We start from the raw sequence: 24,823 nt of genomic DNA, 5'->3' as shown, positions 1-24,823 counted from the left end.
CCTCTGAGAGGACTACCAGTTCCGGATGGGGGTGGGGGCCGGGGGCAGGAGCAGGATCTTGTCAGGCGCCGGGTCCAATGGGGATCCAGCGGGGGTGGGGGGGGGTGATTTTAAGAGTCAGCAGCTCTCCGAAGGCTGCCAGGAGTTGGGGAGGAGCCTCAGGGAGCTGCCCAGAAGAAGTGTAATCAGTTCTAGCTGATCTGCTGTAATAGCCTCAGTGCTCGGTGGGCATGCCAGGCGGGAGGGCAAGTCCGGTGGGCACACTGCTCCCTGCCCCCTTTTCTCCTGGTGGAGGGAGTCAGTGCCAGGCGGTGTACATTGTGATGCCACGCGAAGGCATGAGGAGGCCACCACACCTCAGCAAGAAGGCCTGGGCAGAAGTGGTAGCTCAGGTCAGCGGACATGATGTGGTGCGCTGCACGTAGGTCCAGCATCTCAAAAGGTTAACACTCTTCTGCGATTGGCAAGGGTGCAGACCGAGTTGGCATGGTGCTGTGTGGAGATGCGTTGACGGGTCTCATCTGAAATGAAACGTTCAAAGCAAGAGAGTGCCCATTGATCCTCCAATCAGGCTGGCACCACAATGCAGTTCTCCCTAGTCTCACCAGGCCACCGAGCATGCACATTGACTATGTGATGATTGATGCCACCGACATATTGTCTCCCCCCCTCATAACATCCTCCAAAGGCTTCCAGAACCCCATGGACCCTCCTTTGGCACCTGAGAAGGAGCGGCGGGCAGAGGCATCACTCCCCATCTCCAAACCAGGCACCAGCGCAGATACAAACATGTCAGTGGGCATTAGTTTGCCAGCTCTGATGGTAGCGCACAGCAGGGAGGGCACAGCACCATCGCTTGAGGAGCTGGCAGAGGCAGAGTGTGTCCTGGGCACCAGCAGTCGGAGGATTGCTGGAGAACCAGGGCCATGCTGCGTCTGAGGCAGACGATGAGCCTCTGGAGCTGTCCGTCAGGCGGCAAGATGCTGGATGTCCAGTAGGATGTGAGGGAGGGTCTGGCGGAGATCCCTGAGGGCCTGCGTGTCACGGTCTCTGTCATGGAGGAGTCTTGCTCAAGGTGAGCGCTGCGTTGGTCCTGAGCACTGAGCACGCTGCCTCCTCCATCGAGAGAGCGGTGACTCTCACGGAGAGACAGCTCCAAGGACAGAATCCGGGACACCTGAGGCTGCGCTGGGACCTGCAAGCCCTCAGGAGGTCACCGCCAGCGTGAGAGATGGGTGAGGCACCTCGTCTCTCTCGGCTGGGTGCCCGCCCATCAGTGGTGGGCAGGGGGGTCCAAACCAAGCTCATGATAGCAGACCAGCTGCATGTCGGCATCTGCGGGCACCTCTCAGGGTTCAACCCAGTGCCAGTAACCGTGGCATCAGATGAGGCCTCAACAACTGTGGGGTGCCCAGCCACTGCGATGGACGCACTCACCCAGGCGCTGGTCACTAAGGCTCCACCAGCCAGAGGATAACCACCAAGGTCATCAAGGCCAAGAGGACAGCAGAGTCAGCCGGCTGGTCTCCAATGCTGGTGCCAGCGAGGGGGGTGGTGGGGGGGTGGGGGGGTGGGGGTGGAGAGAGCGCGGGCAGGGGGCACCAAGACACAGCACTTGCAAACCTAAGCTTAAGACACCTGAACGCAAGAGGCGGTTTTCACGGGTGAGATTATTTTCTTTCATGAGTATTATATATTTCTCTGGTGTGAACGTTGAGGCCACATTATTTTACTTTCCTTTTTTTTTGGTGACTCTCGAGAAGAGATCAATATTGGTTTTGTTTCCGTTCCTTGACGTTTGGTGCAGGGCACAGCAGTGGCTCATGATAGACAACATGGGCTGGGAAATTTATTACCGAGGAAGTGAACCGGCCTCGGGGGTCATAGGTTTGTCCGGCAAGGGAGGCGGATCCCTCGGCCTGGGCGCCAAGCGTTGCCACGGCAGCCTAACCGAACGTGTGCTGAATCACGGCCTCCCTGGGGTCCCTGAACGTTCCTCACGTTGACCTCCACGCCCTCGCCCTGTGCCTCTCCGGGCTCTTCGCCGGGTCCGCCGCTTTGAGTCACGCTCCATGGCCTGTGGAGCTGCCTCACCCTCCTCTTCCTCCAGTGAGGCCCCTCCAGCGGAGCAGGCAATCCCCCATTGGCACAGAAGCAGAAGGCACAGGATATGGTGCCCCGATAAGCACACTCGGCAGCGATCCTCCAAGAAAGCTGGGGAGGAAGAAATGAGCCCTCAAAAATAAGCCTGCAATGCAAAAAAAAAGTGGCAAAAATCACAGAGAAAGCTTTCAAATCTCAGGAACGAACCATCAGCAAACTCTCGCCTAGACTACCCACACTGCCAGCGCTCCGGACCCTTTTATCATGCCCTTGAATGAGAAATGCACCAACATGACTACCTTCCCATCTTGCCCATGCGCCAACCACAAAATCGCACCGGCAAGGTAGAATTCTACACAACCGCCTTTTTAATAGGCTTCACGGCCCCTTTTAAATGCAGGCGGGTCAAGTTTCCAACTTCCGCATGCCCCACCGTGACCTTGCTGGAGTGCACGATGGCGTCAGGGTGGGTTTGGACACACCCGCCATGACAAGGTAAAATTCTGGCCATAAGATCATGGAAAAGGGCAAGGAACAATCCAGAGTGGGGATAACTGATTGGGGGAAATCCAGCTTCGATGGGATGGGAATGCATCTGAGTCAAGTGAGTTGGAATCAAAAAGATAAAACCAAAAAACTGTGGGTGCTGGAAATCCAAAAACAAAAACAGAATTACCTGGAAAAACTCAGCAGGTCTGGCAGCATCGGCGGAGAAGAAAAGAATTGACGTTTCAAGTCCTCATGACCCTTCAACAGAACTGAACTGTTCTGTTGAAGGGTCATGAGGACTCGAAACGTCAACTCTTTTCTTCTCCGCCGATGCTGCCAGACCTGCTGAGTTTTTCCAGGTAATTCTGTTTTTGAGTTGGAATCAAATGTTGGCAGAAAAGACGTTGGCTGAGCAATGGGCCACCTTCAAGGGAAACGCATTGCGGGCAATGTCAAGGTGTATTCCCTTAAAGGGGAAAGGTAGGACAAATAAATCCAGAGCACCCTGGATGATGAAGGAGATAGAGATAAAGATGAAAAGGAAGAGGTACATGTATGATAGGTGTCAGGTAGAAAATACAATGGAGAATCAGGCTGAATATAGAAGGACCAGAGGGGGAGTGAAGAAACTAATAAGCAAAGCAAGGAGAGAGCATGAAAAGAGGCTGGCAGCGGACATAAAAGGGAATCCCAAGGTCTTCTATAAGCATGTAAATAATAAGAGGGTGGTAAAAGAAAGAGTAGGGCCAATTAGGGACAAAAATGAGGACTTGCAAGTGGAGGGAGGAGAAATAGCGGAGGTATTAACTGAGTACTTTATATCTGTCTTTCCAAAGGAAGAAGATGCTACCCAGGCTGAGGTGAGAGGGGAGGTAACTGGTACACTAGAAGAATTTACAATTGAACAGCAGGAGGTGTTAGAAAGGCTATCTTTACTCAAAATAGATAAAGTACCAGGACCGGATGAGATGCATCCAAGGGTACTGAGGAAGGTGAGTAGAAATTGCAGAGGCACTAGTGATAATCTTCCAGTCTTCCTTAGACACAGGGGAGGTGCCAGAGGACTGGAGAATTGTGAATGTTACACCCTTGTTCACAAAGGGGTGCAAGGATAAATCTGGCAACTACAGACCAGGCAGTTTGACTTCAGTGGTAGAGAAAATTCTGGAAACTATAGTTCAGGATAAAAGCAATAGTCATTTAGACAAGTGCAGGATAACTAAGGAAAGCCAGCATAGATTCATTAAGGGAAAAGCATCTTTAGCTAACTTGCTGCAGTTTTTTGAGGAGGTAACAGAGAAGGTTGATAAAGGAAATGCTGTTGATGTGGTTTATATGGATTTTCAAAAGGCATTTGGTACAGAGCCACACAACAGACTTGTGAGCAAAATTCTAGCTCATGGAATGAAAGGGAAAGTAGGCATTTGGATAAAAAATTGGCTGAGTGACAGGAAGCAGAGAGTAGTGATAAATGGTTGTTCCTCTGATTGGAGAAAGGTTTGTAATAGGGTTCCCCAGGGATCAGTGTTGGGACACTCGCTCTTCCTGATTTTTATTAATAACCTAGACTGTGGTGTGCAGGGCATGATTTCAAATTTTGCAGATGATACGAAGATTGGAAACATTGTCAACTGTGATGAGAATAGTCTTGAACTTCAAAAGAACATAGACATATTGATGGATTGGGCAGATAAGTGGCAGATGAAGTTCAATGCAGAGAAGTGTGAGGTGATTCATTTTGGCAGAAAGAATATGAAGAGATAGTATAAAATAAAGGGAGAAACTAAAAGAGGTGCAGGAACAGAGGGACCTTGGTGGATATGTACCTGAGTCATTGAAGGTGGCAGGACATGTTGAGAGAGCATTTAATAAAGCATATGGTATCTTAGGCTTTATTAAGAGGGCCATTGAGTACAAAAGTAAGGAGGTCATGTTAAACTTGTATAAGACACTAGTTGGGCCTCACCTGGAGTATTACGTCCAGTTCTGGGCATCATACTTGAGGAAGGCTGTGAAGGCATTGGAGAGAGTACAGAGGAAATTCACAAGAATGATTCCAGGGATGAAGAACTGTAGCTATGAGGATAGATTGGAGAGGCTGGGACTGTTTTCCTTGGAGAAAAGAAGGCTGAGAGGAGACTTGATAGATCCTAAGGGTGTGGACAGGGTAAATTATGAGAAACTGTTCCCAATGAAGAAAGTATCATGAACTATAGGGCACAGATTGAAAATAATTGACAAAAGGAGTAAATGTGATGTGAGGAAAAATTTTTTCATCCAGAGGGTGGTTGGAGTCTGGAACAAACTTCCTGAAAGGGTAGTGGAGGCAGGTTCAATCGAGGTATTCAAGAGGGAATTGGATTAGACCTGAAAAGAAAGATGTGTAAGGGGTATAGGCAGGAGAGTGGGACTAGGTAGAAAGTTTTTTAAGAGAGCCATTGCAGACTTGATGGGCTGAATGGCTTCCTTCTGCACTATCATCAGGACATCACTGCAGGAGTTCCTCAGGGTAGTGTCCTCGGCCCAACCATTTTCAGCTGCTTCATCAATGACCTTCCTTCCATCATAAGGTCAGGAGTGGGGATGTTCGCTGATGATTGCACAATGTTCAGCACCATTCACAACTCCTCAGATACTGAAGCAGTCCATGTCCAAATGCAGCAAGACCTGGACAATATCCAGGCTTGGGCTGACAAGTGGCAAATAACGTTCGTGCCACACAAGTGTCAGGCAATGGCCATCTCCGACGAGAGAATCTAACCATCATCCCTTGACATTCAATGGCATTACCATCACTGAATCCCCCACTTTCAGCATCCTGGGGGTTACCATTGACCAGAAACCGAACTGCACTAGCCATATAAATACTGTGGCTATAAGAGCTGGTCAGTGGCTAGGAATCCTGTGGCAAGTAACTTGCCTCCTGACTCCTCAAAGCCTGTCCACCATCTACAAGGCACAAGTCAGGAGTGTGATGGAATACTCCCCACTTACCTGGATGAATGCAGCTCCCACAACACTCAAGAAGCTCGACACCATCCAGGACAAAGCAGCCCGCTTTATTGGCACCACATCCACAAACATTCACTCCCTCCACCACTGATGCACAGTAGCAGCAGTGTGTACCATATACAAGATGCACTGCAGAAATTCACCAAGGATCCTTCAACAACACCTTCCAACCCAGGACCACTACCATCTAGAAGGACAAGGGCAGCAGATAGATGGAAACACCACCACCTGGAAGTTCCTCTCCAAGTCACTCACCATCCTGACTTGGAAATATATCACCGTTCCTTCACTGTCACTGGGTCAAAATCCTGGAACTCCCTCCCTAACAGCACTGTGGGTGTACCTACACCACATGGACTGCAGCGGTTCAAGAAGGCAGCTCACCACCACCTTCTCAAGGGGCAATTAGGGATGGGCAATAAATGCTGGGCCAGCCAGCGAAGCTCACATCCCGTGAATGAATAAAAAAAATAATGAATATGTGATTCTGTGATTCAAGAGTATCGTTACACTAAGAGTATAAAGCCCTTTCTGGGTTCAGGAGGTTCAGTGGGACGTGATTCCGGAACATTCCCGAGCAGCTATCTACCCGTTGCTGGGAACAAAAAACCTTGGGAATTCTGCTGACATTCTTATCTCTCCGTTGAATAGTTATCGGTAAATTCCGGTTACATAGAGCAGCTTGAGTGTCTCCAAATTGGTGACAGGTCTTCATGGGATTATTTTCATCCCTCCTCCTGGAACGCCGCTCAGGTTTAGTGCGCTGCTAGTGGGTTCCCCCTGAGCTGCTTGTTCCGCGAGGAGGCTGCTTTATCCCCAGGATCAACGGGTTTCCGCCACAGGCCTTCGAATGCCAAGGTGAGGAAGTACATCAGCCGTCAGCCTCACCAACTCTTGTCCCCCATCCACAATCGACCTCAGGGAGGCAATTTCCCCCTTTCATTCTTCCATTCCCCTAGGTTATAAATGTACTGGCGGAGTGAGTGTGGAGGGCCTAATGGGGTTAGGGGCCTGTTTCTGTGGGAGCACCTTCCCCGTACAGGCTACTGACTTCAGATGGAAAGCACCACCCCCATCTTACCAGGCGTGTCTATGGAGAGGGGAGTGGGGTGAGGGGGTGCCGGGGTGGGGTGGGGGGGGGGGGGGGGGGTGGGGGTGGCAGTGGGGGAGTGGGGGGCGTTATTAAATGCTGGTTCCTGCCAGCGGAGCCCAATCCTGCGAATGGTTCCTCCTTCGGCTCCCCAGGTGTTTAGTCAGGGAGGCTGACCGGGAGGCGCTGAGTCCTGACAGGCCCAGTGAAACACCATTCAGCCCATCGTGCCTCTGCCAGCTCTTTGAAGGAGCTTTTCAATTAGTCCCGCTCCCTTCCTCTTGCCTCGAAGCCCTATAAATCTCTCCCCTCCTTTAAAAATTCCCTCCGCGTCCAAGGGTTTTGGTCCACCCTATCCAAGGCCCCCCCCCCCCGGCCCCTTCCACTTGTTCACAGCCTATTTCACTCTATCTTTGCTCGGTTATGATGAAGGGCATTGACCTGAAACGTTAACTCTGTTTTTCTCTCTCTCCCCGGATGCTGCTGCCAGACCTGCTGAGGATTTCCCAGCATCTTCTGTTTTTATTTTTGTTCATTCTATCCCTTTGTTCTCCCTAAAGGCCCCTTGAACTGAGTGGCTTGCTAGGCCCTTTCAGAGGGCAGTTAAGGGTCTGGAGTCACGAGGAGCCAAGACCAGACCAGACCAGGTAAGGACGGCAGATTTCCTTCCCTGAAGGACATTTTAGTGAACCAGATGGGTTTTCACAAGAATCGGTGATAGTTGTCGTGGTCACCATTACTGAGACTGGCTTTACTCCAGATTTATTAATCGGATTTAAATTCAACCAGCTGCTGTGGTGGGATTTGAACCCTTGCTCCCAGAGGCATTAGCCTGGGTTACTAGTCCAGTGACACTACCACTACTCCACCATAGCACGAACACACACACACACACACACACACACACACACACACCCCCCACCCCCTTCTTACTCCTTATTTAATTCACAGTGTCAGATCTTTGTCTGCAAACGCTCCTGTGAAGCACCTAGGGGATATTTTTGCTGCATTAAAGGTGCTACATAAATGCAGGTTGTGGCTGGTCCCCACGAGGGCGCCGATGTGGGTCTCACAACCAAACCGCCTTCCACCACACCAGGTCTCTTGCTCTGAGCACGTGGATGAAGGAATGGGCAGCCCATGTGTGGAGGGAAGGGAAACAGGTGCCAAGTCCTCGACAGCCCCCCCCCGAAACCCACCCGCGGGGAGGACCGAATCTCACCGCCATAAGGATCAGGTGGTGACTAATAAACCCAATAAGAAACTCAGGAGAAAACCCATCACCCAAAGAGAGGCTAGAATGTAGAGTTCAAATCACCGTTTGGTAGTACAGAGCTTGGGTATTGCTGAAAAAAGAGACATGTCGATGCTTTTCGTCTCACACTCATCAGGACACTTCGCAAGAATGCCAGTATAAGAGGAAAACAACAATTTATACTGCTTGAGAAGAGAGTGCTGATTGGTCGGCAAGTGGACTCTGGCAACGCCTGTACGAAAAGCTTCAACATGTCTCTCTTTTTTCAGGATTGTAGAGTTCCCTGCCACATGGAGTGGTTGAGGTGAGTAATATAGATGCATTTCAGAGGAAGCTAGATAAGTACTCGAGAGAGGAATGAAAGAGTAATTCCTCCTTCGAGATCATCTGAGATCAGTCACCTTCAAACTCAACTGTTCCCAAAATCTCCGGGCCAGACTACTGCACTTCACCCTAATGAAACTAGTGTTACCCCCTATCCTAACTCACACCATAACCCTTTCACTCATCGTCTCTGTGCTCGCTGGCCTACATTGGTTACCCTGGTAACAACGTTTCACTCTCAAAATCTTCATCCTTATCATCAAATCCTTGTGTTCTCTCCCCTCCCTTTCCCTGTAACCTCCTCCAGCCCCACAACCCTCCGAGATCGGTGCACTGCAGGAACTCACCAAGGCTTCTTAGACAGCCCCTTCCAAACCCACGACCACTACCATCTAGAAGGACAAGAGCAGCAGATATATGGGAACACAACCACCTGGAAGTTCCCCTCCAAGTCATTCACCATCCTGACTTGGAAATATATCACCGTTCCTTCACTGTCGCTGGGTCAAAATCCTGGAACTCCCTCCCTAACAGCACTGTGGGTGTACCTACACCACATGGACTGCAGCGGCTCAAGAAGGCAGCTCACCCCCACCTTCTCAAGGGCAATTAGGGAAGGGCACTAAATGCTGGCCCAGCCAGCGACACCCACATCCTGAGAATGAATAAAATAAAACTCCTCTGTTCTTTTGGGCATCCTGAATTTAATTGCTCTGCTATTGGGCGGTTAGGGTCTGAGCTTCGGAATGACCTCCCTAAACTTCCCTGTTCCTCCCCCTTCGTTTAAGATGCTTTCCTAAAGCCAGCCCCATCGGTGACGCCTGTCCTGACCTGCAGCTCACGGTCAAACTTTGCTTCTGTCATGCCCTCCTGAAGCGGCTTGAGTCGTTTCCCTTTGGTACAGGTGCTATAGTAATGCAAGTCGCTGCTGATGTTCTTCTTGCCTGGGGTGGGGGTGGGGGTGGGGGTGGGGACTAGAGGCCCAGGGGGTAGTTTATATCCTCTTCGAGCTTTGGGTGGCATATGCGATAGGGGCTGGGATGGAAAAGTGCGACACTGCCACCTGCTGGCTCTGGCCATTCATGGCAGCCTGACTGAAATTCCACAAGAGACGACGATGGGACAATTATCCCCAATTCCCCGTGTCCCGTCCGGCCGGGCGGGTCAACAGGGGTCAGGCCCATCGGCCAGGCGGACATTACACTTTTCACCAAACCTCGTCCAAGGGCGGGATGGGATCTCCGTTAGGAAATAAAATAAAAAGAAATACCCGGGGACAGCATTTTTACTGAGGGACGATTTCAGGTGCTTGATTGTGACACACGGACAATTCTTCCTGCAGCTCCCGGATGTCCCTGCGCCTCCCCCACTCCCTACCCCCTCCCCCACTCCCTACCCCCTCCCCCACTCCCTACCCCCTCCCCCACCCTCTCCCCCTCCCCCACTCCCTACCCCCCTCCCCCACTCCCTACCCCCTCCCCCACTCCCTACCCCCTCCCCCACTCCCTACCCCCTCCCCCACTCCCTACCCCCCTCCCCCACTCCCTACCCCCTCCCCCACCCTCTCCCCCCCTCCCCCCCACTCCCTACCCCCTCCCCCACTCCCTACCCCCTCCCCCACCCTCTCCCCCCCTCCCCCCCACTCCCTACCCCCCTCCCCCACTCCCTAGCCCCTCCCCCACTCCTACCCCCTCCCCCACTCCCTACCCCCTCCCCCACCCTCTCCCCCACTCCCCCACTCCCTACCCCCTCCCCCACCCTCTCCCCCACTCCCCCACTCCCTACCCCCTCCCCCACTCCCTACCCCCTCCCCCACCCTCTCCCCCCCTCCCCCCCACTCCCTACCCCCTCCCCCACTCCCTAGCCCCTCCCCCACTCCCTACCCCCTCCCCCACTCCCTACCCCCTCCCCCACCCTCTCCCCCACTCCCCCACTCCCTACCCCCCCTCCCCCACCCTCTCCCCCACTCCCCCACTCCCTACCCCCTCCCCCACTCCCTACCCCCCTCCCCCACCCTCTCCCCCACTCCCCCACTCCCTAGCCCCTCCCCCACTCCCTACCCCCTCCCCCACCCTCTCCCCCCCTCCCCCCCACTCCCTACCCCCTCCCCCCACTCCCTACCCCCTCCCCCACCCTCTCCCCCCCTCCCCCCCACTCCCTACCCCCTCCCCCACTCCCTAGCCCCTCCCCCACTCCCTACCCCCTCCCCCACCCTCTCCCCCCCTCCCCCACTCCCTACCCCCTCCCCCCCACTCCCTACCCCCTCCCCCCCACTCCCTACCCCCTCCCCCACTCCCTACCCCCTCCCCCACCCTCTCCCCCCACTCCCTACCCCCCTCCCCCACTCCCTACCCCCTCCCCCACTCCTACCCCCTCCCCCACTCCCTACCCCCTCCCCCACTCCCTACCCCCTCCCCCCCACTCCCTAGCCCCTCCCCCACTCCCTACCCCCTCCCCCACCCTCTCCCCCCCCACTCCCTACCCCCTCCCCCACTCCCTACCCCCTCCCCCCACTCCCTACCCCCTCCCCCACCCTCTCCCCCTCCCCCACTCCCTACCCCCTCCCCACTCCCTACCCCCTCCCCCACCCTCTCCCCCCCTCCCCCACTCCCTACCCCCCCTCCCCCACTCCCTACCCCCTCCCCCACTCCTACCCCCTCCCCCACCCTCTCCCCCTCCCCCACTCCCTACCCCCTCCCCCACTCCCTAGCCCCTCCCCCACCCTCTCCCCCCCTCCCCCCCACTCCCTACCCCCCTCCCCCACTCCCTACCCCCTCCCCCACCCTCTCCCCCCCTCCCCCCCACTCCCTACCCCCTCCCCCACTCCCTAGCCCCTCCCCCACTCCCTACCCCCTCCCCCACCCTCTCCCCCCCTCCCCCACTCCCTACCCCCTCCCCCCCACTCCCTACCCCCTCCCCCACTCCCTACCCCCTCCCCCACTCCCTACCCCCTCCCCCACCCTCCCCCCCACTCCCTACCCCCTCCCCCACTCCCTACCCCCTCCCCCACTCCCTAGCCCCTCCCCCACTCCCTACCCCCTCCCCCACCCTCCCCCCCACTCCCTACCCCCTCCCCCACTCCCTACCCCCTCCCCCACTCCCTACCCCCTCCCCCACCCTCTCCCCCCCTCCCCCACTCCCTACCCCCTCCCCCACTCCCTACCCCCTCCCCCCCACTCCCTACCCCCCTCCCCCACCCTCTCCCCCCCTCCCCCACTCCCTACCCCCTCCCCCACCCTCTCCCCCCCTCCCCCCCACTCCCTACCCCCTCCCCCACTCCCTACCCCCTCCCCCACCCTCTCCCCCCCTCCCCCCCACTCCCTACCCCCTCCCCCCACTCCCTAGCCCCTCCCCACTCCCTACCCCCTCCCCCACTCCCTACCCCCTCCCCCACCCTCTCCCCCACTCCCCCACTCCCTACCCCCTCCCCCACCCTCTCCCCCACTCCCCCACTCCCTACCCCCTCCCCCACTCCCTACCCCCTCCCCCACCCTCTCCCCCCCCTCCCCCCCACTCCCTACCCCCTCCCCCACTCCCTAGCCCCTCCCCCACTCCCTACCCCCTCCCCCACTCCCTACCCCCTCCCCCACCCTCTCCCCCACTCCCCCACTCCCTACCCCCTCCCCCACCCTCTCCCCCACTCCCCCACTCCCTACCCCCTCCCCCACTCCCTACCCCCTCCCCCACCCTCTCCCCCACTCCCCCCACTCCCTAGCCCCTCCCCCACTCCCTACCCCCCCTCCCCCACCCTCTCCCCCCCTCCCCCCCACTCCTACCCCCTCCCCCACTCCCTACCCCCTCCCCCACCCTCTCCCCCCCTCCCCCCCACTCCCTACCCCCCTCCCCCACTCCCTAGCCCCTCCCCCACTCCCTACCCCCCTCCCCCACCCTCTCCCCCCCTCCCCCACTCCCTACCCCCTCCCCCCCACTCCCTACCCCCTCCCCCCCACTCCCTACCCCCTCCCCCACTCCCTACCCCCTCCCCCACCCTCTCCCCCCCACTCCCTACCCCCTCCCCCACTCCCTACCCCCTCCCCCACTCCCTACCCCCTCCCCCACTCCCTACCCCCTCCCCCCCTCCCTACCCCCTCCCCCCCACTCCCTAGCCCCTCCCCCACTCCCTACCCCCTCCCCCACCCTCTCCCCCCCACTCCCTACCCCCTCCCCCACTCCCTACCCCCTCCCCCACTCCCTACCCCCTCCCCCACCCTCTCCCCCCTCCCCCACTCCCTACCCCCCTCCCCCACTCCCTACCCCCTCCCCCACCCTCTCCCCCCCTCCCCCACTCCCTACCCCCTCCCCCACTCCCTACCCCCCTCCCCCACTCCCTACCCCCTCCCCCACCCTCTCCCCCCCTCCCCCACTCCCTACCCCCTCCCCCACTCCCTAGCCCCTCCCCCACCCTCTCCCCCCCTCCCCCCCACTCCCTACCCCCTCCCCCACTCCCTACCCCCTCCCCCACCCTCTCCCCCCCTCCCCCCCACTCCCTACCCCCTCCCCCACTCCCTAGCCCCTCCCCCACTCCCTACCCCCTCCCCCACCCTCTCCCCCCCTCCCCCACTCCCTACCCCCTCCCCCCACTCCCTACCCCCTCCCCCACTCCCTACCCCCTCCCCCACTCCCTACCCCCTCCCCCACCCTCCCCCCCACTCCCTACCCCCTCCCCCACTCCCTACCCCCTCCCCCACTCCCTAGCCCCTCCCCCACTCCCTACCCCCTCCCCCACCCTCCCCCCCACTCCCTACCCCCTCCCCCACTCCCTACCCCCTCCCCCACTCCCTACCCCCTCCCCCACCCTCTCCCCCCCTCCCCCACTCCCTACCCCCTCCCCACTCCCTACCCCCTCCCCCCCACTCCCTACCCCCTCCCCCACCCTCTCCCCCCCTCCCCCACTCCCTACCCCCTCCCCACTCCCTACCCCCTCCCCCACTCCCTACCCCCTCCCCCACCCTCCCCCCCACTCCCTACCCCCTCCCCCACTCCCTACCCCCTCCCCCACCCTCTCCCCCCCTCCCCCCCACTCCCTACCCCCTCCCCACCCTCTCCCCCACTCCCTACCCCCTCCCCCACTCCCTACCCCCTCCCCCACCCTCCCCCCCACTCCTTACCCCCTCCCCCACTCCCTACCCCTCGCCCTCACTCCCTACCCCTCGCCCCCACTCCCTACCCCTCGCCCCCACTCCCTACCCCTCAACCCCACTCCCTACCCCCCTCCCCCACTCCCTACCCCCTCCCTACCCCCTCCCCCACTCCCTACCCCTCCCCCACCCTCTCCCCCCCTCCCCCACTCCCTACCCCCTCCCCCACCCTCTCCCCCCCTCCCCCCACCCCCCCTTCCCCCCTCCTACTCCCTCCCCCACCCCCCCTTCCCCCCTCCCTACTCCCTCCCCCACCCTCTCCCCCCCCTCCCCCCACCCTTTCCCCCCCACCATCTCCCCCCTCCCCCCTCCCCCCCTTCCCCCCTCCCTACTCCCTCCCCCACCCTCTCCCCTTCCCCCCCCTCCCCCCACCTTCTCCCCACCTACCCCCCCCATCTACCCCCCTAACCCCACCTCCCCCACCCTCTCCCCCCTCCCCCCACCTCCCCCCCAACCCCCCTCCCCCCCTCCCTACCCCCTCCCCCACCCACTCCCCCCCTCCCCCCACCTCCCCCCCTCTAACCCCCCCACCCTCTCCCCACTCCCCCCACCTATCCCCCTCTAACTCCCCACCATCTCCCCACCCCCCCTCCCCCCCCTCCCTACCCCCCCTCCCCCACTCACTCCCCCCTCCCCCCACCTCCCCCCCTCTAACCCCCCCACCATCTCCCCACCCACCCCCCTCCCTCCCCAACCCCCCCAAACCCCACCCTCTCCCCACCCACTCACCTTCTCCCCCCCTCCCCCCACCTCCCCCCCTCTAACACCCCCACCCTCTCCCCACCCCGGCAGGGGTCATGATGGGCGGCCAATCCCGCTGGAGGCCGGCGTGAACCCGATTTGCATCCTGGTACCCCCCCCCCTCCCCAACCCACCCCGCGCCCAATTTACCAGGGGGAAAACACACTGACCCAGAACACATCTGGACAACTCCTGACGTGCAGAAGTCGGGAGTGACCATTAGGGCTTCGCTCAGATGTCGGACGTCCGAGGTGTAGAAGATGCTGGAGCCCAACAGCTACCGGACCCCTGGAGGGACACGGGCTTCGCAGGCTGGGTGGATCCTCATTGGCACGGCTCCACCACAAAGACCCACTCAGAAAATAGCAGGTCTCCATTGATGCTTCGGGTCTGCTTCAGAACATCAGGGCCTTGGCCATGGGCTGCTGTGGGTGATCAGCGAGGGGGGGGTGTGGGGGGTGATGAAGGTGTACCGGGGGTGGGGGGGGTGTGTGGTGTGAGGTTGTGGAGGGGGGTGGGGGGGAGGTGAAGGGTGTAACGGGGGGGAGAATGCAGCAATCGGGGAGGTGGGTGTTAGGGGGGGAAGAAGGTGTCTGGGAAGGAATCCGGTGGGGGGGAGGAGGGAGTTCAGAAGGGGGAAGGTGTCCGGTCCTTGGTGGTGGTGTGTGTGTGTGGAGGGGGGGAGGGGGAGGAAGGAGCCCAGCTGTAGGAGGGAGATTGGAGGGCGGACGGAGTCCAGGGAATGGATGGTACCTGGGGGCAGGAGGGAGTTCAGAGGGGGGAATGTGTCCAGGGGGAGCAATGTGGCCGGTGGGGTGGTGGGGGGGGGAGTGGGGAGAAGAGGGTGGAGTAAGGGGGAGCGTGTCCAGGTGAACAGGCAAGGGAGGGGTCTGTGGAGTCGATGACTGCCTCCTGGGGAGTGAACTGAGAGTGGGTGTGAGAGGAGGGGATGGTGAGTGTTGAGAGGGGGCAGAGGGAGCTGGAAGGATGGGAGGGTGAGGGTGCAACAGTAGCAGCCGAAGGGACGGTGAGAGTAGTTGTGGGGGCTCGGAGGCAGACGCGGACCATGGGGGTGGGAAGGAAGAAGTCGGGGGGGGGGGTCAATGTGGATGGGGGTGGTATTCTCGGGAATGTAGGGAATATGCACGTTCACCTGGACATCCCAGAAGGAGAAAGCTCCTGATTGGTAGGTGAGAGTGGGGAGGTGGAAGGTGATGCCAGGGGGAGCAACAGTGATGAAAGGGCATGGGTGATTTGGGGAGGGGATAGAGAGCTGATCATCACCTTGACTATGACCATCGTTGTCGAAATGGAAAGTGAGCGGAGCCTCGTGTTGGACGGGAGCAGGTGCTGCTTGGGAGTGCGGTCAGCGGGTGGGTGGAGATGCTGGTCAGCTCAGATGGACAACTGAAAGCAAACCCCAGCAGGCAGCATTGAAAATGAGATGAGTGTGCTGGACGAAGGCTCCGTGTGTGTGGGAGCGTGCTTGCACGAGACTCCGATAGGTCCTGCCCCACACACACACACACACACACACACACACACACCTCCCCCTCCAGAATTACTCGTGGTCCGGATGCGTGTAGCTGAACCACTGGGGGGGTGGGCGACACAGGGGGAGTATTCGGGTAGCCTGTCAATGAAGCTGAAAGACACCATTACACAATATTCAGTGAAAGTAAGTATATTTTCAGGTTATAAAGTGACAACCAGTTGTGATCAGAATGTATTAACTTTTCTAGGCCTACCACTTCTTCTAGGTTCTGCCCTGACATCCGCAGCAGGGGTGGAGACACCCTGTGCAATGTTGGCCCTGTTGCCTATGATGACTTTGGCGTGCGTCTCTGGAAAGCCGAGGTCCTGGGGGCCCCGGCTTGCTTTGGCTGCCCTCCTGTGGGCCAGCTGCTCCCTCTGCGGTGCCAGAGGATGAGGTTGAGGGGCTCACAGGCAAAGTGGACTCGGAGGGAGAGGACAGCCTGTGAGATTCCCGAGTGGATGACTCAGGGGTGTCCAGCTGCCGCTCCTCCTCCCTTTGGTTGCCTGAGGTCCCCGGCCTGACTCCTTGAGGGAAGGAGCACCTGGAGGGATGTCGAGGTGCCTCGTTTCCTTCTTGCGTTGCCACTACAGGAGCTCACCCATGGCTCCCGCGATAAGAGTGCAGGTCTACACACATCTTCACGCTCTGCTGGACCAGAAATCTGGTGGGTTTCCATGGTGTCTGCCATCGTTCCCATGGAGACCTCCACATGTGCACATGTGGGCACCACTTCATCAGAGAACAGGCGGATGCACTCCTCCGACTGGTGTGGCACTCTGATGAGGGCTTCTAACAGCTCTGCATGATGTTCCCCGGTCTTCTGCTGACTCTCCACGATGAGTTGGAAGGCCGAATCCAGAGGCTCAGCATCTGACTCGGACCTCACAGATGCCTGATCCCCTGAAGTCCTCCGTGTACCGGGGAGCTCGGCTGAACCTGCCTCCTCCTGTTGTGGACACGTGTCCATGTGGTGACCACCAGATTATAAACCCAAGCCTGCTCTAGATCGAGGTCCCACCGAGGTGTGTGTCTCTGCGCTGGTGCGGGGTGTGGGTAAGCGCTGTGACGGGTCTTCCAAGCTGCTTATTTCCAGCTCTTCAATGGAGGAGGAGTCCTCTTGGCTGGAGGTGAGGATGTGGATGGAGCTGAGGTTCTGGCTGGCTGAGGGTGTTGGTCGCTTGGTAGAGCTCCTCGTGAACTGAAGTAGAGATTAGTGCACGGCAGCAGAGTCAAAAACAGGAGAGAGAGCACTCACAGTTCCCTTGAGAAAGGGATGATGTGGTGCAGGATCCTTACATGGGTGTTCACCACCTTCTTCGCGTTTGTTCACCTCACTGTCACCACAGGCAGGGTCCACATCCTCACACTCCTCACAGTGAGTGAGGGGCCTAATGTGGGCCACTCCAGCCCCCTGGTCTGGGACACCTCCCTACTGATGTGAGCCAGCTTCTCCTGCATGGAAACAGATGGAGAGAGTGTGAGCAGGATGCCTGGAACAATTGTCGGGTGAGCGGAGCCATGGACAGGATGAGGACACGAGCTCCAGAGGATATGAGCCTGATGGAGATGTGAGGGTGTGTGTGAGAATTAGTGGTGTTGTCCCTCGAGGTGTGAGATCCCTGTGGATGTGTGATGGGTTTGGGAGGGTGTGAGTTGAGAGTGATGAGCTGGTTGACTTACCCTGGCTGAATGGATGTGATCGTTCATCCTCTTCCTGCACTGGATGGCTGACCTCCTCTGTGCTCCGGTGGCACTGACCACCACTACCCCTGCCTCCCAGGCCGGAGTGGTGGACCTCCTGCAGCCAGAGTCGGGGGCGGGTGGTGTGGGGGTAGATAGAGGACATCGCGCCGGCTTTCCACAGCGTCCAGCAGGCGCCCCAGAGAGGGGTCACTAAACGTGGTGGCTGCATAATCCTTGCTTCTGGGGCCTGGAGCAGTCCTGGTCCGGAGACATGAAGTAGGCCCCGTTCTGATGCACTTTAAGTAGGGCGCCCCGGAGCGAGGAAGCGCTGAGATCACGGCGGGGCGGGGAATTCCGAGCCCACCCGCCCGCCAGCCAGCCAGCGATCTGGAGTGCTTCCCGTGGACCCATAACGCATGAGGCGGGACACGCCGGGAATGGGGTGGTAGGGCACCAAAACCCACCATTGCAGCCGACTGCCCGCTACTGCACTCAGCGCAAATCAGGGACGATTCCCAGCAGTGCAGGGGGAAGGGGGAGAGTGGGGGGTGGGGTGGCGAAGGGAAGGGAAGGTCGGGGGCGGGGGGCATAGTGTTTGGAGCCAGGGCAGCGTGGGGTATCTGGGCACGATACCCCAGCCACCAGGCTGAGAGTCTTCCTGCTCTTCATTCTCATCGGGAACCACACAGGCCTCGTTCAGCAGACAGTGGTCCAATGGAGAGGTCACTGGATTCGCCACCTCCAGGGCCCCAGGATAATGCTTGTTGAACACAGGCTCAAATCCCACCATGGCTGCTGGTGGGATTTAAATTCAGTGAACAAAGCTGCAGTGTGAAAGCTGGTCTTAGTCACGGTGACCACGCCAACATCGGCGATCGCTGTTTAAAAGCCCCACCTGGGTCACGCACGCCCCTTTAGGGAAGGAAACCTGCCGACCTTACCTGGCCTGGCCTCCATGTGACTCCAGGCCCACAGCCATGTGGTTGACTCTGAAATGGCCCCTAGTCAAGCCGTTGAGTTCTCAAGGGCAGTTAGGGATGGGCAACAAATGCTGGCCTTGCCAACGAAGCCCACGCCTCATGAAAGAATAGAGGAGAGAATGAAACTCAAACACACACACACAACTGTACATAGTAGTTTATTTGAATTACATAAATGGATACTTGAATTATTCCAATAAATATTATCCATATAATGAGAGAGAACAATATACACAGGGAACTAGCAGACTGCTTAATTATTGCTCAGATAGTGGTAATGATATTAGTGGACATCATTCGAGCAATGAAAATTTTTACCCAGAATTTAGCCTGTTTATTTAACAGGAGTAAACTCCTCACTGAAACATGGAGCCAAGGGGTCCACACCTTAAACCGCCAACCAGTTATATCGCCAATATTTTCTGGCTTTGTGACCTCTTTTTACACAAAAAAAAATAAGAGTTATCTACAGCAGAAGGTCTGGGCTGTTTTGAGAGAGAGAGCGAGAGAGTGAGCGAGAGAGAGAGAGAAAGCAGGGGGAGGGAAAGAGAAGTTTACACCAAACACTCCCAGGAACTGTGTCCCCATTGGCCACCTCGATGTTTGAAACCAAAAGGCTGCTGAAGAAAGGAAGTGGTTGAAGCCTGAGGCCTAGGTTACCCATAGCAACGTTGTAGTCAACGTGTGAGCGTGCCCATGGGCATCCCCCACATCATACACTTCCTCCACCCCAGCCCCCATCTCTTGATCCCCATTTCCCCCACCCACAGCCCCACACCCGCCCCCCCCCACCCCTAGATCTCCAGGGTGACCCCAGCAGAAAATCCCAGGAGTCTCAGTGGGGCGGGACAGTACAATTACACCGGGGTGGCGATAATCATAAAGGTGCCTGCGCTCCGCATAGTTACAGGGAATAACAAGTGATAAGTAAAATTAGCTTATTATATATTTCTGCCTGCTCATCTTTCTATATTGCTTTCCAATTGGAGTCATGCAGCGTGTAAGGAGGCCATTCTGCCCATCTTGCCCACCTTGGAAAGAGCTATCCAGTTAGTCTGGCACGGACTAGATGCGCTGAATGGCCTCGCTCCGTGCCCTAATGAATCAATGACTGACTGGCTGTAGCACCCCCCCTCCCCTCCTATTACCACCCCCCACCCACCCACCACCCCCCCTCCCCACCCCCAATAGCCCTGGCAATTCATTTCCCCCTCAAGCATTACTTAAAAGTTATTTTCGAAAGTTATTATTTAACCTGCTTCGCCGGCCGTTGTCCTTTCAGTCGGCACATTCCAAATGCCAAAAACTCACCGGGTCAAAGGAAAGGTCTCCATTGAAACAAAGTCCTAGAATGTCCCTCGCCCGGTTTGGCGGGTCCCATCACCCTCTCCTGCTCGATGCCAGCCCCTCCCTCCCCTCCTGGGCACTCTTCTCACCCTGCTCCCCCCCACCACAAACTGTTTCAAAAGGGCAGAGAGCTCCACGACCTAACAGTGCACGGTCCCCGATGAGTCCCTCATCTGCGTGTGATTGTCATCAACCGTATCCCTCTGAGACAGGCGCTCCGTGTTCAAGTCCCACCCCCCCCCCCACCCAGGCCTCGATCTAAGTCTTCCTTCTCAGCTCCCCCAGGATGTTGTACCTCTCTCGACTCTGGCAACGAGGGGCTGGACAAGGCTTGGGAGGCGGGGGTGGGGGGGCCAGTGTGACATTTCAACAAGGCCCCTTTAACCTGTTGGATGGAGGCTGCCAGCCCAGGTTGATGCACCTATGGAAGGATGATTGGCAGAAGGGCTAGAGGTGGATTGATGCGGCCTGGAACATGCTGGCGCGAGAGGGCGGTGGAAGCAGATGCGATAGCGCCTCGGAAGGGAATGGGATAAACGCTCGAAGAGGATGGAGAGAGACGCAGGGATAGGGAGGGGGAGGCGGGGTGGTGGGAGTGGTCTAATTGGGTAGCTCTTCCGAAGAGCTGGCAGAAGCAGGGAGGGCCGAGTGTCCTCCGGTGGGGGCTGTATCCACGTTGACCGCAATCAGGGCCCGGGTTTGAAGCCTCATCCAAAGGACGGCACACACCCTCCACCACCTCCCCCCACCCCCCACCGCCCCCCCCAGCCCCCAAGGCAGTGCAGCACTCCGTCAGTACGCCGTGTTGAGGGAATGCCTAGATTTTGTGCTCAAGTCTCTGAGGTTTAAAAGTAGAGGTAAAAAAAAAAGGGGGTAGCTCTTCAATTCTACATCCATCAACGTTTACCACCCGGGAGAGTGTGGAGCTGACATAGACGGAGATGAGAAACCCCCTTCCCCCACCCCTCCCACCACCCCCCCACCAACCCTGATCCCAGGGCCCATTGGTGTTGTGTTTTTTTTTGGTTTCTCTCTCCGCCGACGGGTGTCTCCCAGCTCCTTTATCTTCCTTTCTTAGCTTTATTTTGGCTTCATCTCCATCCTAGCGTGGTCTTCTTCTCCCTCCACGTCATACTCCTCCACCTGGCCACTGGTCAGCACCTTGAGCCGCTCGGACAGGTCGCCACAGTGGGTGGTGAGCAAGTAGTCGTAGACGAGGGCGGCGGCCACACCTCCGATCATGGGGCCCACCCAGTACAACTGGAGGAACAAAAACAATAACACAGAGAGAGAGAGAGATCACCGAGAGAACAGGGCTGACCCGGTCCAGGAGGGGAAGGGATATGGGAAGCAGTTGGCAGGTGGCGGGGTAGAGATGGGCGGGTGTGGGGGGAGCGGTGTGGGGTAGAGCGGGGTGGGAGTGGGGTAGAGCGGGGTGGGTGTGGGGTAGAGCAGGGTGGGTGTGGGGGGAAGCGGGGTGGGTGTGGGGTAGAGTAGGGTGGGTGTGGGGTAGAGCGGATGTGGGGGGGAGGGGATGGGTGTGGGGTAGAGCGGGGTATGTGTGGGGTAGAGCGGGGTAAGTGTGGGGTAGAGCGGGTGTGGGTGTGGGTTAGAGTGGGGTGGGTTTGGGGTAGGGGGGAGGGTGTGGGGTAGAGCGGGGTGGGTGTGGGGTAGGGGGGGTGGGTGTGGGGGATGGGTGTGGGGTAGAGCAGGGTGGGTGCGGGGTAGAGCGGGGTGGGTGTGGGGTAGAGCGGGGTGGGTGTGGGGTAGGGGGGGCGGGTGTGGGGGATGGGTGTGGGGTAGAGCAGGGCGGGTGTGGGGTAGAGCGGGGTGGGTGTGGGGTAGGGGGGGCGGGTGGGGGATGGGTGTGGGGTAGAGCAGGGTGGGTGTGGGGTAGAACAGGGTGGGTGTGGGGGAGGGGGACGGGTGTGGGGGATGGGTGTGGGGTAGAGCAGGGTGGGTGTGGGGTAGAGCGGGGTGGGTGTGGGGGGAAGCGGGGTGGGTGTGGGGGGTGGGTGTGGGGTAGGGGGGAGTGTGGGGTGTGGGTGTGGGTTAGGGGGGTGGGTGTGGGGGGTGGGTGTGGGGTAGGGGGCGGGTGTGGGGTGTGTGGTGTGGGTGTAGGTTAGGGGGTGGGTGTGGGGTAGGGGGGCGGGTGTGGGGGGTGGGTGTGGGGGGTGGGTGTGGGTTAGGGGGGTGGGTGTGGGGGGTGGGCGCGGGGGGTGGGTTAGGGGGTTGGGTGTGGGGGGTGGGTGTGGGTTAGGGGGGTGGGTGTGGGGGGTGGGCGCGGGGGGGTGGGTTAGGGGGTGGGGTGTGGGGGGAAGCGGGGTGGGTGTGGGTTAGAGGGGTGGGTGTGGGTGTGGGGGGTGGGTGTGGGGGGTGGGTCAGGGTTAGGGGGTTGGGTGTGGGGTTGGGGGATGGGTGTGGGGGGTGGGTGTGGGTTAGGGGGGTGGGTGTGGGGGCTGGGTGTGGGGTTGGGGGGTGGGTGTGGGGTAGGGGGCGGGTGTGGGGTGTGGGGTGTGGGTGTAGGTTAGGGGGTGGGTGTGGGTTAGGGGGTTGGGTGTGGGGGGTGGGTGTGGGGGGTGGGTCAGGGTTAGGGGGTTGGGTGTGGGGTTGGGGGATGGGTGTGGGGGGTGGGTGTGGGTTAAGGGAGTGGGTGTGGGGGGGTGGTGTGGGGTTGGGGGGTGGGTGTGGGTGTGGGGGGTGGGTGTGGGGGGGGTGTGGGTTAGGGGAGTGGCTGTGGGGGGTGGGTGTGGGTTAGGGGGGTGGGTGTGGGGTAGGGGGTGGGTGTGGGTTAGGGGGGTGGGTGTGGGGGGTGGGTGTGGGTTAGAGGGGTGGGTGTGGGTGTGGGGGGTGGGTGTGGGTTAGGGGGGTGGGTGTGGGGGGTGGGTGTGGGTTAGAGGGGTGGGTGTGGGTGTGGGGGGTGGGTGTGGGTTAGGGGGGTGGGTGTGGGGGGTGCGTGTGGGTTAGGGGGGTGGGTGTGGGGTGTGGGTGTGGGGTTGGGGGGTGGGTGTGGGTTAGAGGGGTGGGTGTGGTGTTGGGGGGTGGGTGTGGGTTAGAGGGGTGGGTGTGGGGTTCGGGGGTGGGTGTGGGGGGTGGGTGTGGGTTAGGGGGGTGGGTGTGGGGTTGGGGGGTGGGTGTGGGGGGTCAGTGTGGGGTAGGGGGGCGGGTGTGGGTTAGGGGGGTGGGTGTGGGGTTGGGGGGTGGGTGTGGGGGGTGGGTGTGGGGTAGGGGGCTGGGTGTGGGGTTGGGGGGTGGGTGTGGGGGGTGGGTGTGGAGGGTGGGTGTGGGGCTGTCGGGGGTGGGTGTGGGGTAGGGGGGGGCGGGGTGGCGGGGGTGGGTGTGGGTTAGGGAGGTGGGTGTGGGTTTGGGGGGCGGGTGTGGGGGGTGGGTGTGGGGTAGGGGGGCGGGTGTGGGGTGGGGAGGTGGGTGTGGGGGATGGGTGTGGGTTACGGGAGTGGGTGTGGGGTTGGGGGGTGGGTGTGGGGGACGGGTGTGGGGTAGGGGGTGGGTGTGCGTGTTGGGTGTGGGGGGTGGGTGTGGGTTAGCGGGGTGGGTGTGGGGGCTGGGTGTGGGGTAGGGGGTGGGTGTGGGGTTGGGGGGTGGGTGTGGGTTAGGGGGAGTGGGTGTGGGGGGGTGGGTATGGGGTAGGGGGGGGTGGGTGTGGGGTAGGGAGGGTGGGTGTGGGGTAGGGGGGAGTGTGGGGTGTGGGTGTGGGTTAGGGGGGTGGGTGTGGGTAGGGGGGGCGGGTGGGGGGGGGTGTGGGGTAGGGGGGGGTGTAGGTTAGGGGGGGGTGTGGGGTGGGGGGGTGGGGGGGGGGGTGGGGGTGGGTTAGGGGGTTGGGTGTGGGGGTGGGTGTGGGGGGTGGGGTGTGGGGGGTGGGTGTGGGGGGTGGGTGTGGGTTAGGGGGGTGGGTGTGGGGGGTGGGTGTGGGTTAGGGGGTGGGTGTGGGGGGGGGGGTGGGGGGTGGGTTAGGGGGGTGGGTGTGGGGGGGTGGGTGGGGGGTGGGTTAGGGGTGGGTGTGGGGGGTGGGTGTGGGGGGTGGGTCAGGGTTAGGGGGTTGGGTGTGGGGTTGGGGGATGGGTGTGGGGGGTGGGTGTGGGTTAAGGGAGTGGGTGTGGGGGGTGGGTGTGGGGTTGGGGGGTGGGTGTGGGTGTGGGGGGGGGTGTGGGTTAGGGGGGGTGGGTTTGGGGGGTGGGTGTGGGTTAGGGGGGTGGGTGTGGGATTGGGGTGTGGGTGTGGGTTAGGGGAGTGGCTGTGGGGGGTGGGTGTGTGTTAGGGGGGTGGGTGTGGGGTTGGGGGGTGGGTGTGGGGGGGGTGGGTGTGGGTTTGGGGGGGGTGGGTGTGGGGTTGGGGGGTGGGTGTGGGGGTTGGGTGTGGGGTAGGGTGTTGGGTGTGGGGGGTGGGTGTGTGGGATGTGTGTGGGTTAGGGGGGTGGGTGTGGGGAGTGGGTGTGGGTTAGAGGGGTGGGTGTGGGGTAGGGGTGTGGGGTTGGGGGGGCGGGTGTGGGGGGTGGGTGTGGTTTAGGGGGTGGGTGTGGGGTAGGGGGCTGGGTGTGGGTTTGGGGGGTGGGTGTGGGGGGTGGGTGTGGGGTAAGGGGCTGGGTGTGGGGTTGGGGGGTGGGTGTGGGGGGTGGGTGTGGGGTAGGGGGCTGGGTGTGGGGTTGGGCGGTGTGTGTGGGGGGTGGGTGTGGGGTAGGGGGCTGGGTGTGGGGGGTGGGTGTGGGGTTGGTGTGTGGGTGTGGGGGGTGGGTGTGGGTTAGGGGGGTGGGTTTGGGGGGTGGGTGTGGGTTAGGGGTGTGGGGTTGGGGTGTGGGTGTGGTGGGTGGGTGTGGGGTCGGGGGGTGGGTGTGGGGAGTGAGTGTGTGGTAGGGGGGTGGGTGTGGGGGTTGGGTGTGGGGTAGGGGGCGGGTGTGGGGAGTGGGTGTGGGTTAGGGGGCAGATGTGGGGTAGGGGGATGGGTGTGGGGTAGGGGGGCGGGTGTGTGGGGTGGGTGTGGGGGGTGGGTGTGGGGTAGGTGTGGCTGGTGTGGGGTTGGGGGGTGGGTGTGGAGGGTGGGTGTGGGTGGTGGGTGTGGGGTAGGGGGGTGGGTGTGGGGTGTGGGGTGTGGGTGTGGGTTAGGGGGTTG

General features: G+C 60.0%; 1 protein-coding gene across 1 annotated transcript in view; it reads right to left on the bottom strand.

Moving 5' to 3' along the window:
* Window positions 1–20,684: 20,684 nt before the first annotated feature.
* The window catches only part of LOC121276126 (aquaporin-1-like), a 51,555-nt gene continuing 47,416 nt past the window's right edge, over window positions 20,685–24,823 (bottom strand). Inside the window, exon 4 of the mRNA XM_041184136.1 lies at window positions 20,685–20,959. Within this exon, the coding sequence (XP_041040070.1) occupies window positions 20,780–20,959 (180 nt within the window). The 3' untranslated portion in view covers window positions 20,685–20,779. The remainder of the gene's footprint in view (window positions 20,960–24,823) is intronic.

This window comes from Carcharodon carcharias, chromosome 3, assembly GCF_017639515.1.
Source record: "Carcharodon carcharias isolate sCarCar2 chromosome 3, sCarCar2.pri, whole genome shotgun sequence".
Taxonomy (NCBI): Eukaryota; Metazoa; Chordata; class Chondrichthyes; order Lamniformes; family Lamnidae; genus Carcharodon; species Carcharodon carcharias.
This window is presented reverse-complemented; position numbering and strand designations above follow the sequence as displayed.